Below are 15,290 nucleotides of genomic sequence, written 5' to 3' on the forward strand. Positions count from 1 at the left end.
AAATAAACTATTATGATGTAGAAAGTCGCACAACTGATTTCGCACTACTTTCAAGGATCTTGGAGAGGAAGGAGATTAGAGATCGGTCTGTAGTTAGCCAACACCTCTGGATCCAGAGGGCTTCTTCAGGAAGAGGTTTAATAACAGCCACTTTGAAGGAGTGTGGTACGTGGCCTGTTAGCAGAGAGACATTGATAATATCTAATAGAGAGCCGCCAATTAAAGGCAAAACGTCTTTAAGCAGCCTTGTCGGGATGGGGTCCAAGAGACAGGTAGAGACAGGTGAAGTAGAAACCAGTGAAGATAATTGGTCACGGTTGATGGGAGAAAAGCCTCCAAATATACACCAGGGCATACAGCGGTTTCCAAGGCCATTCCACTTGAGGACAGATTAATTGGTTATGGGCAAGAGAATATTAATCTTGTCCCTAATAGTAAAAATCTTTTCATAAAAGAAGTTCATAAGGTCATCACCACTGAGGTTTATAGGAATGCCCGGCTCCACAGGGCTGTGACTCTCGTCAGCCTGGCTACAGTGCTGAAGAGAAACCTGGGTTGTTTTTTATTTTTCTTATTACTGATGAGTAATAGGCTGCTCTGGCATTACGGAGGGCCTTCTTTATATGCTTTAGACTATCTCGCCAAACTAAGCGGGATTCTTCGAGATTAGTTGAACGCCATATGCTCAAGCTTCGTGACGCTTGCAGTTTGCGGGTCTGAGGGTTATACCAGGAGCAAACCTCCTCTTCCCTTACTGTCTTCTTCAGAGGGCTATCGAGTCCAGTGTCATTCTCAGAGAGCCCATGGCACTGTCAACAAGATGATCAATCTGGGACGGACTAAAGTTAGACCAGAGTCCTCTGTTATATTGAGACGTAGTATGAATCAAATACAGAAGGAATCGCTTTAAATTTAGCCACAGCACTGTCAGTTAGACATCTGGTGTAGAAATTTTGACAACGGAGTACACCCCGGTAGTATAAATTCAAAAGTTATGAGGTTGTGGTCTGACAGAGGATTCTGTGGGAAGACGCTCAAATGCTCAATGTCAACGCATAAGTAAGAACAAGATCAAGCCGTGGCCAAAGCTGTGAGTGGGTTTCACTGTCTGGCAGAAAGCCAATCGAGTCCAACAAGGAGATGAATGCAGCACTAAGGCAATCATTATCAACATCCACATGGATATTAAAATCTCCAACAATAATAACTTTATCGGTTTTAAGAACCAAACTGATATAAATTTGAGAATTCAGATATAAACTCTGAATATGGACCTGGTGGCGGTACAGAATCACAAATCGAATTGGCTGTAGTGTTTTCCAGGGTTGATGAAAGACTAAGAACAAGGCTTTCAAAATGAGGTAGTGTAATTTGGTTGAGGATTAATTAATAGGCTCGATTCAAAGATGGCTGTTACTCCACCTCCCATCAAGTGCCTCGAGGAATGTGAGTATTAATATGACTTGGAGGAGTCGATTCATTCAGGCAGACATATTCTTCATGGCTCAGCCAGGTTTCAGTTAGGCAACATAAATCAATGTGATTATCTGATATTAAATCATTTAGTAACACAGCTTAGATGACAGAGATCGAATATTTAGGAGACCATATTTAATAGTCCTGTTTTGCTGCACTGCTGAAATAATGGTGTTAACTTGTATAAGGTTATTGTGTACGACTCCTCTTCTGCTTACTTTTGATTTATTTAATAGAAGTGGCCGGGACAGACACAGTCTCTACTCTAAAGTCATGGGTGGTAACTGTTCAATGGAAGAGCAGAGAAGGGTGTTAAACTACAACTCTGCTCCCAGTTCCTGATCTGAACCCTGGGTTGTCATAGATTAAGTCCGGTGATCAACTTGGTCATATTCGCAGAAATGAGACGCCAGCCTCCGTCCAACGTGGGATGGATGCCGCCTCCTCATCAGATCAGGTTTTCCCAGAAAGTCTTCCAGTTGTCTACGAGCCCACATTATTCGCTGGGCACCACCGACAGCCAGCGGTTGAAAGATAACATGCCATACAATCTCGTCTGTCTGCAAATTTGGGAGAGGCCAGAGAAAATTACGGTGTCCGACAACGCCTTGGCATAAGCACACACCATTCCACATTAATTTTAGTGAGTTCCGAGCGGCGGGTTCGGCGCCATTACCACCGGGCGTATTACAATCTGACTGTATCTCCGCTTATCCTTAGCCAGCAGCTTCAAACAAGACTCCACGCCGCCCGCTCTTGGCCCCCGGAGGCACACGACTTGGTCCGCGCTTCGCTATTTTCACGCTCCTGACTATAGAGCTCCCGATAACCAGGTGTGTTCCTCAGCGGGTGTCGCTGAGCAGGAAAACTGGTTCAAACGTGAAGTGGTTGGCACAGCGGCTTTCTGTAGACTTACTACTCCCCTGCGAACAGTTATCACGATCCCGCTGCTCGGGACCACCGGGAACAGCTATCAGCTGACTGTAGCTCGCGCGGCTACGGGAGAGGGCGGGCTAACTAGCATAGCTGTCTGAGCTTCGAGAGCGCCGGAGCCGTGCATCTAACCCACTTAGACCTGCCTCCAACCTAGCAAATAAACTACACTTGTTGCATGTATCGTTATCATTAAGGGAGGCAGGGGGATAACTATACATGAGACACACTGAGCAAGAGGGAGCGGGAGGGAGAGAAGAAGAAGTCATGCTCGCTGTTGAGCTGGCAACCAGAGCTTACCGGAAGAGTGAGATGATGCGTTCAGGAGCAGTAACAGTAACAGCAGTCAGGGCAGGAAGGGTGTTGCAGTATCTGAAGGAGACAGGGTTGAAGAGAAGAATTTAGGGCACTGAAGTTGACAGGGCTCCCTTCTTAGTTTAGTTTAATTTTCTTTCATTTTTATTTCTTTTCTTTTCGAGGGGATAAAGGGCTTGCTATTTCTAGTTCGCAAAGAAAGGCAGTAGGTGGCGGTAATGCACCAGTTTGGATGCCAGCCGCCTAAAAACAAAAAGAAGAAGAAGAAGTGACATTCAGGAAGTCCGCTTTTGGCACACTAGCTCACGGAGTGTAATCTGTTGACAATCTGCGCAATCCACGCCTTAAGGTCCACTAAACCGGCTTCATCCGTTAGTTATACCCTGCTACCATTTATATTAACATCTTTGCGGTCATATGTCTTTGTTTCGTATACAGTTTTGCTTACTATTAGTTAATGGTCAAACACTTAATGATGTACAATTCAGGGCTCAAGTTCATACATTGAGCGTGAGACTCACGATTTCGGTCTTAAATCACGACTCCGCCACATCGTATTTCTCACGCTGAAAAACTCGGCTATTTAATGTTTAAAAGTCAGAGCGTTGAAACATGAGCTGGTCAAGGCTGCCCTCACCGTGGAGGAACTAAGCGCCCTGGAGTTCTGCTGTGAGGAGCCACTTATCAGCCAATCAAACAAAGAAATGGGTCACAATAGCCAATCAGCTGCTGCTGCTGCTGATGGAAATGTCACTCTTGCCTGTCTTCAAAACTTGAGAGCCCTGGTCTTAATCACTTTAACCGTCCTCCTGTGCTAGCTTTCTGTTACCATCTCTTATGTTAACGGGTCGGTTTTGACCCGTGTCTTAAATCAGCTGTAAAATACACTAACAACGATTATCTATCATCCAATTTGTTTCTCATCTCTTGGTTACCTTGTTAGTAGGGGTGCAACGGATCAAAAAACTCACGGTTCGGATCGTTCCTCGGATCAGAGTCACGGATCGGATCATTTTTCGGATCAGCAAAAAAAAAAAAAAATAGACAAGACAAATAAACATGTTTTGTCTTTTTGTTTATTAACACTTTTAAATTATTCAATTGAAATATATAAAATCAACTTAAAGTGTACAATTAACATCTTCTTTTCAACATAATCAATGAAAAACAACTTAAAGTGCAACATAAAAAGGCATATCTCCTTCCTTTAAACATGGACCAATGACCATTAATAAAAACAAATTAAAGTGCAACATAAGAAGGCACATCATCTTCCTTGAAACAAGAGCATTATTATCAAAGAAGAATTAAAGAAAGAAAACAAAGCATACATGAGCTTATAATTTTAAATTCTTTTCAAAAAGACAAGGGTGTCACTGTTACATTGTCTGGGAGTGTGGACCCTTGCAGTCACTATGTCCCCTGCTGTTGAGAACACTCTCTCGAAGGAACTGAAGAGCCTGGCACAGCGAGATAGCATCTTGCCATCTTAGCAATATGAGGGTATTTAAACTCATTGCTTTTCCACCATGTCAGTGGATCACCATCCACTGCAATGCCGCTTGCTGCCAGGTAGAATGCCACCTCTTTGATGTCAGCAGGAGTCTTGCTGTCCATGTCTTTGTTGGCAAAGGTCTCTCCAAAAGCTCTGCCAACCGACTTCTTTTGTGGAGGAGATGTGTCCAAGTTTGTTCCTGTTGGCTCTGCAGCTTGACCCTGCAGAAAGAATAGGTCATTAATTAAACTATTATTTATTTTCATGTTTCATAAACATGAAAATGCGCAATAACATTAAATGAATGCTATTATTACTGAAAATAAAAAATGTATGAAGATTTAAATTGATCATTTTAAAATAATGTTTTTCCTTTACCTCATCACAGTCTTCAGTGGCCAGACTGCTCACAATCTCAGTGGTGAGGTCACTGTATGTCCTCTGGCGAGGTCAGGGTCTATGTGAGACAGGGACTTAAACCTTGGATCCAGGGCAGTAGATCTGTGGAGGTAGTCCAGAGTAGGGGTGAAGTGTATCTGGGCTTCAGGTCCTCTCTAATGGCAGTCTTGACATCTTGAGTGATGGTGCTGTCTTCCACACTTGGAGCCATGGATTGTAGAACTTTTTTCAGCGGAAGGATCATTGACACAGATGGTAACGTTCAGTGCTCAGCAGAGATGTAACAGTTTTAAGGGGTTTAAGCACCTGGAGGACTCCTCTGCCACTCTCACATCATCATCAGAAAGGGTTATGATGTCTTTGACATTTTCTTTAGGGTCTTGTCGGTCAATGCAGTATATAGCTGCCTGCTGCTCCAGATAACGCTCTAACATATCATAAGTGGAGTTCCACCTTGTTGGGACATCATGTATGAGCTATGAGTAGGCAGCTTTAGCATTTCTTGCCTTGTCTTAAGCACATGAGCAGCTGTTGTGCTTCTGTAAGTAGAAACCACCTTCCTGATCCTCCCAAGGAGGCGGTCCATCCTATTGACTGAGATTCCTTCTGTGATGCCAATTTACTACATGTGCAAAGCACTATTCAGGGCCCAGTCCTGCCTCATTCACTGCATTTATTTGATTTTGGCATTATCAGTTGTGACTGGGATATTAGTAGTGGGCCTTTATCTTCCATTCCTCCACTGCTTGTGTCAGTACCCGCGCAAGGTGACTGCCTGTGTGACTTCCAGAGGGGGGCGGTTCTGCAGCACCGGACTTCTCATCTCCCAGTCTGCTGTGATGAAGTGAGCGGTTATTGTCACATAGCTCACTGCTCCTCGACGTCCACCCGCCTGTTGTGAGTGCAACAGAGGGTGCTACAGCTAGCCTCATCCACCACCTTTTTCTTCTCCTGCTCATACAGACCTGGCACAATATTATCGCTGAAGTGGGTGCGCCGACGGGATGTCGTAACGTGGCTCGGAAACACGCTCAGCATGTGTTTGAACTTTGTTTTGCACAACGGAATATGGCCTCATGTCAGCACTATAAACAGACCGATAGCGTTGTGATTGCTTTAGCCCGGTCTGATTGTGGAGGAAGGGGCTGCTTAAATGCCGCGTGATGAGCGGTTGTTGAGCCGGTTTCACTCCCGTCCGCCAGTGAAACACCGGGTGATGTCGCTGTAAATGCGGCCATGCTCGATGTGTTTCACTGTTGTATGACTTTTGTGCCACAGTGCCTACACACCGTCACGGTTTTATCCACCAACCTCTTTCCTTCTGAATTCAATTTGACAGGGAAGCCAAAATGCTCCCAAACAGGGATTTCCATGTGGGGCGTCTAGTTCTTCTGTTCCTCCGCGCTCGCCATGACCACGCTGTGTTGCAGGTTTTTCTTTATGTTAGCAATCGCTATGTCAGCCACGTGTTACGGCTGTGTGTGGACTGAGCATGCGCACAATTTTTTTTTCTTCATAAATCAATCCGCGGATCATGCGCGTGCCGAACCGAAATAGATGATCCGAACGGATCACGGATCAATGATGATCCGTTGCACCCCTACTTGTTAGGCTTCCTTATTCATGAAAATATTGGTTTGAATATTTTTGGAGTGGGCCTCTGGGCCAGTATACCGTATTTCAATTTAAAAAATGGTAAAATGAAACTCAAGAGAATCATATAAATACATAAAGGGTTGTTGTGTTACCTGACTATTACTGAGGGGTATTAGAACACATCTCTGAAATATATTTGCTTTATTTATTTTTTAATTTAAATATTATTAACGATAGTAACATCTATGGTTTTGGGGTCAATTTCGACCCATATATATTTACTTCAAGAAAAAGGCTAAAAAGTATTTTTTTCAGCAATAGAACTTTAATACAAACACAAAATGAAAAGCAGAATAAGTCATAACACGAAAAATAGATTTGCAAGGTCAAACAAACAACCAATCAAGCAAATCAAACCAATAGAAATCAATAACTAGTTCCAAAACGAATAAAAACTAAATCAGAGTAAAAGTCTGTGTGCAAGAACTTGTATGTGTGTGTTTAGATGCATGTGTGGCAAAAAGTGACACTTTTCGTGTGTTCTTTGCAGAGATATTTCTTGCAGTTGAAGCACAATACGTGTGTCTTTCTGTCCTTACTGCTTGGGCAGACCTCACACCTTTCTTTTAGAATCAGGTGGCCTGAGTCATGGCTGCTAAAGAAATTGTCACAAGTGATATTGTGACCCTGCAGTCCAGTAGTCATATCGAGGACCACACGTTTTCCTTGGTTTTTCTTGGGGATGCCACTCGCAGCTGTGCCTGTGTAAATCTGTAGATTCTGTAGATAACAATGCAAAATGAGAATCCCCTAAAGCTCACATGATTGGGAGAGGAGCTGGCTGTCACTGTGTTGGCTGACAGTGCACTTATGATTTCAGTTTTGGCTCGAATTATTGCTTTATAATCTTATTTTTATAACCGGGTCGAAACTGACCCATCACAACACAAAGGTCAAAATTTCAACCAGGGCATTTCATAATTTAGTGAAACAAAATGTTTTTATTTTGTTGAAATAGAGGTTCCTGACTAAGTCAAAAAGCCTTGATGCAAATAAACACATTTATGTGGTTCTTTTATGCATTTAAAACCTAAAACGGGTCGGTGCCGACCCTTACACAAGAGGAAGGTTAAACTGATGGAACCAGTTCTGGAGGAAGTATTCACATCATGTACTGAGGTAGAGTTCCAGGTACTGCAGTACGTAAACACGTCCATACCTTTTTACTATGAGACATCACAAAGGTACTCGTTACCTCAGAGGTACATATTGTACTTGTTACTGTACTACTGCTAATATAAAACTGAATTATTGAAGGGACTGTTGTGTTCAAGCTCCTGCAAATTCACATTTATTTAGCCTGATATTAATTGCTTAGACTTGTTAAATATTCCCACTCTGTACTGATATTACTGTTACACTACACTTAGCTTCATATTTATTTCTTATACTGTTAATGTTTCCACTCTGTTTCTGATATAAGACATTTTTCTAGCTTCTTATTCATTTCTGAGACTGTTAAATAAGTTACACACAGTTGTCTCCAGGAGAAATGCTGAGGCCGTTGGTGAAGCAGCACGTGGACGAGGTCGTCGACGAGGCGTTTGGGCTGTTGGACACGTTGACAGCAGCGTATGAGGACATCGTTTCTCGTTTAGGAGAACATGAGCTACACACATCAGGTTGGTGCCGCTTCACGATTGTTCCCGGTCTTCGTGCTCGTTTCACGGCTTCAAGTCACATTTGGTCCGTTTCCAGCTCGTCAGCTGCAGTGAGCGAGACTTTTGGTGGATCTGTTTGGTTTCCAGCTCTCCTCTGATCTCATTCATCAGGGAGGAACTTTAAACACCTCACGGTCCTCGAGTCAAACTGGTGACGAGATCTGCACCTGGAGATCTCTTGGGACGGTCTTCAAAACGGCCAGAACAACTTCTGGAGGAGCAAACCGGCCGTAAAGTGATCAAACTGCTGTAAAGTGATCAAACTCCCATAAAGGGAATGGCGCAAATCGAATCAAGCGGAAGACATGCTCTTCTATCAATCTCTTCTCTCTTCTTTCTCTGCCTCTATCTCTGCAGCCAAAAGCTCTTTCTACCTGACCAAAATTCAGTCTTCCTTCTCTAACCCCAAAAAACTCTTCTCTATCTTTTCCAACCTCCTTGATCCCCCCTGTCCCCCTCCTCCTTCCACCCTTTTGCCGAGCCACTTTGTCGACTACTTTACAAACAAGATAGACGACATACGCTCCTCCTTTACTAATCCATCTTCTGTCACTTCACCAACACCAACTTCTTCATCCCCCTCTCTTTCCTCTTTCACCCCCTTGTCTCCCAATCAAGTTCTTAGCTTGGTGACCTCCGCTCGACCGACCACCTGCGCCCTTGACCCCGTCCCGTCTCCCATTCTCCAGGCTATTGCCCCTGACCTTCTGACCTTTCTCACCCATCTTATTAACGGCTCCCTCTCAACTGGCTGTTTCCCCAACTCTCTGAAGGAGGCGAGTCAACCCTCTCCTGAAGAAACCCACGCTCGACCCGTCTGAAGTCAGCAACTACAGACCGGTCTCTCTTCTTCTTTTCTCTCCAAAACTCTGGAGCGAGCTATCTTTAACCAAGTGTCCTCCTATCTCCACAGTAACAACCTTCTTGACCCTCACCAGTCTGGATTCAAGGCCGGCCACTCGACAGAGACGGCCCTCCTTGCTGTCTCTGAGCAGCTTCACACTGCTAGAGCAGCCTCTCTCTCCTCTGTCCTTCTAGACCTTTCTGCAGCATTTGACACCGTTACCACCAGATCCTTATCTCTTCTCTTCAGGACCTGGGGATCTCAGGCACTGCACTCGCTCTTTTCTCTTCCTACCTTAACGACCGCACTTACGGGTAACTTGGAGAGGATCTGTGTCTGATCCTTGTCCTCTCACTACTGGGGTTCCTCAAGGCTCCGTCCTGGGTCCCCTCCTCTTCTCTCTGTACACAAATTCTCTCGGCTCTGTCATTCGCACGGCTTCTCCTACCATAGCTATGCCGATGACACCCAACTGATCTTCCCGGTTCCACCGTCCGAAACACAGGTGGCGGCACGAATCTCTGCCTGTCTGACCGACATCTCTCAGTGGATGTCTGCTCACCACCTGAAAATCAACCCTGACAAGACCGAGCTACTATTCCTTCCAGGGAAAGGCTCCCCCACCCATGACCTGACTACCACCTTCAACAGCTCTGTGTTGGCCCCGACCCTGACTGCCAGGAACCTCGGGGTGACACTAGACAGTCAACTCTCCCTGACAGCCAACATCGCTGCGACGACGCGTTCCTGTAGGTACATGCTGCACAACATCAGGAGAACACGTCCTCTTCTTACTCAGAAGGCGGCACAGGTTCTGGTCCAGGCTCTGGTCATTTCACGCCTCGACTACTGCAACTCCCTCCTGGCAGCTCTACCTGCTGAGGCCATCCGACCTCTGCAGCTCATCCAGAATGCAGCTGCTGGTCTTCAGTCTCCCGAAATTCACCCACACCACTCCGCTCCTCCGCTCTCTTCACTGGTTACCGGTGGAGCAGCATCCGCTTCAAAACACTGGTTCTGGCGTACCGTGCTCTGAACGGATCGGGCCCCGTCTACATCCGGGATGTGGTCACACCGTACACCCCGGCACGTTCGCTCCGCTCGGCAACAGCCAACCGACTTGTGACTCCTGCACCTCGAGCTAATCACTCTACATCCAGACTGTTTGCTGTCCTGGCTCCTGATTGGTGGAACGAGCTCCCCACTGACATCAGGACAGCAGAAAGTCTCTACATCTTCCGCCGGAGACTGAAAACACATCTTTTCCGACTATCTGGATTAAAACACAGATTAGCACTTCAGTGGCACTTAAATAGCTCTTATTGTGGTACTTTTGAAGTTCGACTATGTTGAGGAAATGTTACTTTCTGTATTCTTGTTGTTCTTAGTTTGTACTCTAGGTTGAATGCACTTATTGTAAGTCGCTTTGGATAAAAGCGTCTGCTACATGACATGTAATGTAAAGTGATCAAACTGCCGTAAAGTGGTCAAACTGACGTATAGATCTGTGTTCTGCAGCCTCTCTTCTCGTTCTTTGATTTAGCTCCAGAAGCTGTGATGAAAGGGTTGAACTGGAGGAGCTCTTCAGGGGGAAGAGGAACCAGCGTTGAGTGCAGCAATGCTGGTCCTTTGGTCTGATTCATGTTTCTGAAGGACCACAAACAACTTTCTTTAATGATGAAAAGATTAGTCTCTTCAAGGTCTGTTAATTCTCTCAATAACAAGCAAGAGCAGGAGAGACGAAACACTCCCGACTTCATTTATCTTCATTTCCGTTCACCACGTGAGGCTGGTCCTTCCTGAGTGTATTTGAGGAGTTATGGCGCCTCAATTTCCCCCAAAACATTGATCCTATGAATCACTTCCAGTGTTCAAGAGAACCCATCATCATATTCTGGGTTATTTAATAATGACGTCACAATCAGAATTTAAAAACATACAAATTATGTATGTAAATTAAACTTAAATATGACAAACGCATTACAATGGTAGAAATCAGTCCTGAACGCAGTATAAATACCACAAACTGTGTATAAATACTCAATGCAGTTTGTTTAACAACAGAGAGAAAACTTCACTATGACAGTGATGATAACTGTATTTACTAGGATTAGTACAGTGATGATTACTATGTATTTACTCGTATTGGTACCCTAACCCTCATGGTATAACCCATGGTATTACTCATCATGGTATAATACCATAAGTAATACCATGATGAGTAATACCGTATTACTCATCATGGTGTTACTTATGTCTTTTTGTTGTTTGGCTTCTTGAAGAAATGTTACTTTCTTGATTCTCTTAGTTCTGACTTTGTCCTCGTGGTTGAATTCACTTATTGTAAGTCTCTCTGGATAAAAGCGTCTGCTAAATGACATGTGATGTAACAGTTATGTATTGATAGAGCCCATTCTGCTAGATTTATATTAGTGTTTAGTTACATAATGAATTATGTAAAAAGGGGGATTGATGATATAAAACTGAATTATTGAAGGGACGATTGTGTTCAAGCTCCTGCAAATTCAGAATAACATCACATAGCAGATGGAATATGTGTCTGATAATAAATATTATGACCGCCTCTCAAAGCTAGGTACTCGCCTCACACAAACGCAACACACACTTGTTATCACGTTGTTACAATGAGAGAGGGGGACGAGGGCCCCCTCCTGTGAGAAAGGGGTGTGGGGGGGTGCAGCAGATCCTTGGTCAGGATGACTTCACATGTGGGGGCATGGAGGCCCGTACGTGGAAAGGGAGGCCGAGTTGTTTTGGGTTTTCAACTAGTGCCGACCGGAGAGGACTCCGCTGTGATTGCTATCGCATCGAACTTGTATTTGACTCGTGATCAGAGAATAAATTCTCCCGTTGGAAAGGAGAGAACGAGAGAAGGTCGTACTTTACCACACCTCCAATTTTGATAGACGCTAACACTACACCTCAGAGGTACATGAACGTTTTACTGTACGACACCTCAGAGGTACATATTGTACTTTCAGATGATTTCACTTCTGATTTGTTCATGTTCTCCCTCAAAACCCTGACCTCATTCATTAATAAACCTATTGAATATTAGAGTTCAATATGAGATTCTTAAGATGTATAAATGTATTTTATTATTCTCCACAGACGTCCAGCAGCAGTTGGTGATGAAACAAGAGGTTCCCCCTGAACAGCAGGACTGGAGCTCCAGTCTGGACCAGGAAGACCCAGAACCTCCACACATTAAAGAGGAGCAGGAGGACCCAGAGCCTCCACACATTCCCAGAGCCTCCACACATTAAAGAGGAGCAGGAGGACCCAGAGCCTCCACACATTAAAGAGGAGCAGGATGAACTCAGGATCAGTCAGGAGGGAGAGCAGCTTCAAAAGCTGGAGGAGGCTGGAATCAAGTTCTCATTCAGCCCTGTAAAGAGTCAATATGATGATGAGGAAGCTCAGCTCTCAAAGTCCATAAAAACTGACAAAAGAGAGGCAGAACATTTGAAAACAGAAGCAGACGGAGAGGAAGTCAGATCCAGATCAGATCCAGATAGTCCTTTACAACCAACTGCTGATGAGACGTCACAATCCTCTGAATGTGAGACTGATAACAGTGACGATTGGAAGGAGACTCAGGAACCTCAGTCACGTTTAAACCCTTTGGAAAACAATGAAGTCCCTGTAGGTGACATGGACTGTGGTACTGGAAACGCATCAATTAGCTCTTCTCAATATGCTGGAAGCTTTGGCCAAAAGAGACATCCGAAGAGACACTCTGGAGCCAAAACAGGAGTGACCAGTTCTTCAGTTTGTGGTAAAACATTCAGACAAGTGCAACCTCTGAAACAACACTCAACTGTTCATACAGGAGAGAAACTATTCAGTTGTTCAGTTTGTGGTAAAACATTCAGACAAGCAGGCAATCTAAAACGACACTCAACTGTTCATACAGGAGAGAAACTATTCAGTTGTTCAGTTTGTGGTAAAACATTCAGACAAGCAGGCAATCTGAAACTACACTCAACTGTTCATACAGGTGAGAAACTATTCAGTTGTTCAGTTTGTGGTAAAACATTCAGACAAGCAGGCAATCTGAAACGACACTCAACTGTTCATACAGGTGAGAAACTATTCAGTTGTTCAGTTTGTGGTAAAACATTCAGCCGAGCAGGCAGTCTGAAACTACACTCAACTGTTCACACAGGGGAGAAACTATTCAGTTGTTCAGTTTGTGGTCAAACATTCAGTCAAGCAGGCAATCTGAAACAACACTCAACTGTTCATACAGGTGAGAAACTATTCAGTTGTTCAGTTTGTGGTAAAACATTCAGACAAGCATGCAGTTGTTCAGTTTGTGGTAAAACATTCAGACAAGCAGGCAATCTAAAACGACACTCAACTGTTCATACAGGAGAGAAACTATTCAGTTGTTCAGTTTGTGGTAAAACATTCAGACAAGCAGGCAGTCTGAAACGACACTCAGCTGTTCATACTGGAAAAACAAATTAGCGTTCAGTTTTCTATAAAAGATTCCCTCTTTGATTTTAAAAGAAATCACAATTGCATTGTTGAGGTCATCAGAAATAAATGAGACATTGTTGTTGTTGTTGTTAGCAGAGTTGATGTTCATGATAAGGTTGAAGAAGTGTTCTTGCTTGTGTTGCTGCAAGTCTTAAACCTATATGATATATATTTATATGTATATACGTAAATCTATATTTTTTAATATTTAACTATATATTTATATATATTTAAATATAAATAGAGAGATTTATTTAAAAACAAATTCCTTTATATATATATATATAGTGTATGTATTTTGTTTAGATTATTTCTTTACGTTTCTTTATTTAATTTTGGATTTTATTTCTGTTAATTGTTGCTAGTTATTATTGACAACGTGAAACTGTTTAAAGACAAAATACTTGCAACGTCGATATCGCTGCTTCCACAACTTCCGGCTATGGCTCCGGTCAGCTGACCCTGAACTGGCCAATCAGAAGTGCCTCTCTGTGGTAAATCCCGGGTTGTTTTGATAGGGACGCACAGTGCTGAGCGGTTCACACCAGAGAGACCGCGGGGAGACATGACGGTGGAGACCTCCGTAAGAGGTGGTATTGTAGAAGTATTACTCCTTCATGATTTAACTATAATATTCTGATGTACCTGGCTTAATGTTTTTATTGTTTTGACTCGTCTTTATCTATTTTTTTATTGTGTCTTTATGTAAAGCCTCAATGTACTTTATTTACATGCTTAAAGTTAAGTTCATGTTAATAAACACATTATTATAAACACAGTATTTTTGACACAGCTGAAGCTGAAGTTTTGTGATGGTCTAAAAATAATAATATAATACTCTGCTTTAAATGATAATTTGTGTCTCAAATGTTTATCCATGAAATATAAAAAGCCAGAATGTTTAAACATGCAAATATATGTTTTTCTTCAAAGACTACAAAACAAAGTGATGTCATCCGGATCACAAGATGTCTCTGAGCTCCCTGAAGTGTTTCCTCGGTGGTTTGTGGTTTTCACATCATGCACATGAAGCTCAAACAATCCAAGGGATTGAACCAAAAGCAAAACCCATTTTGAAATGGAGGGTGGCTTCAATATAATAATAATAATAATAATAAAAAATCTTCATGATTTTTGTGCTTTTTTGTTCCATAAATGTTCTTGCTCAAATTTATCCACAATAATTTGTCTGGAAAGAAAGTACTCACTCTGAGAAACACAGATTATAACAGGATTACATCTATAATCCTCAATCTGTAAATGCTGCACGGCACTCGGATTATTATCGGACCAGGAAAAGATGAGAAGCTGTATGAGTTTTAATTAATTTACACGTCTGTGGTAGTTCAGTTTTTGAGGCCATGTCTGACTTCTATAATTCAATTCAATTTAGTTTATTTGTTTAGCCCATTTTCACAAATTAAAATGTTCCCTCAGAGTGCTTTACAATCTGTACACAGACATCCCTGACCTTTGACCTCACATCGGATCAGGAAAAACTCCCAAAAAACTCTTTCATAGGAAAAAAAGGGAAGAAACCTTCAGGAGAGCAACAGAGGAGGATCCCTCTCCAGGATGGAGAGAACAATAGATGTCATGTGACCAGTGCTGTAATTCCACTACTTTTAGCGGTAACGAGCATGAAACGAAGTATTTTTTTAAATCAACTAACACAGTTACAATCACTGAAATTTAAATGAGTTTGTTACTCGCGTTACTCTCTTTTGTGAAAAATGAACACTTGCAGACAAGAAGACAAGCTAGGCCTACTTTAGCTGCTTCTGATCTGACATCGCAGGACCTTGGTGGCGCAATGATATTGTAACGTCTCGGACGTTATGGCACTGATGACACGGAGACGTTATTAATCCTCACTTTATTGGGCATCCACCAACACAGACAGCGTGCTCCTCTCGGCTCAGCAGCTCGAACATCAACAACAACGGTACCCGTCAACCACCCTTAACTTCCGTTTTCCGACAGGTTAATCCCGCCTCCCCTCTAC

At 43.1% G+C, this 15,290-nt stretch overlaps 1 protein-coding gene across 1 annotated transcript in view; it reads left to right on the forward strand.

Annotated features, from left to right (window-relative positions):
• The window catches only part of LOC130200137 (cilia- and flagella-associated protein 251-like), a 281,786-nt gene that overhangs the window by 147,324 nt on the left and 119,172 nt on the right, over window positions 1-15,290 (forward strand). The window contains exon 3 of the mRNA XM_056424143.1: window positions 7,762-7,896. Within this exon, the coding sequence (XP_056280118.1) occupies window positions 7,762-7,896 (135 nt within the window). The remainder of the gene's footprint in view (window positions 1-7,761; window positions 7,897-15,290) is intronic.

Source organism: Pseudoliparis swirei, chromosome 9 (assembly GCF_029220125.1).
Source record: "Pseudoliparis swirei isolate HS2019 ecotype Mariana Trench chromosome 9, NWPU_hadal_v1, whole genome shotgun sequence".
Taxonomy (NCBI): domain Eukaryota; kingdom Metazoa; phylum Chordata; class Actinopteri; order Perciformes; family Liparidae; genus Pseudoliparis; species Pseudoliparis swirei.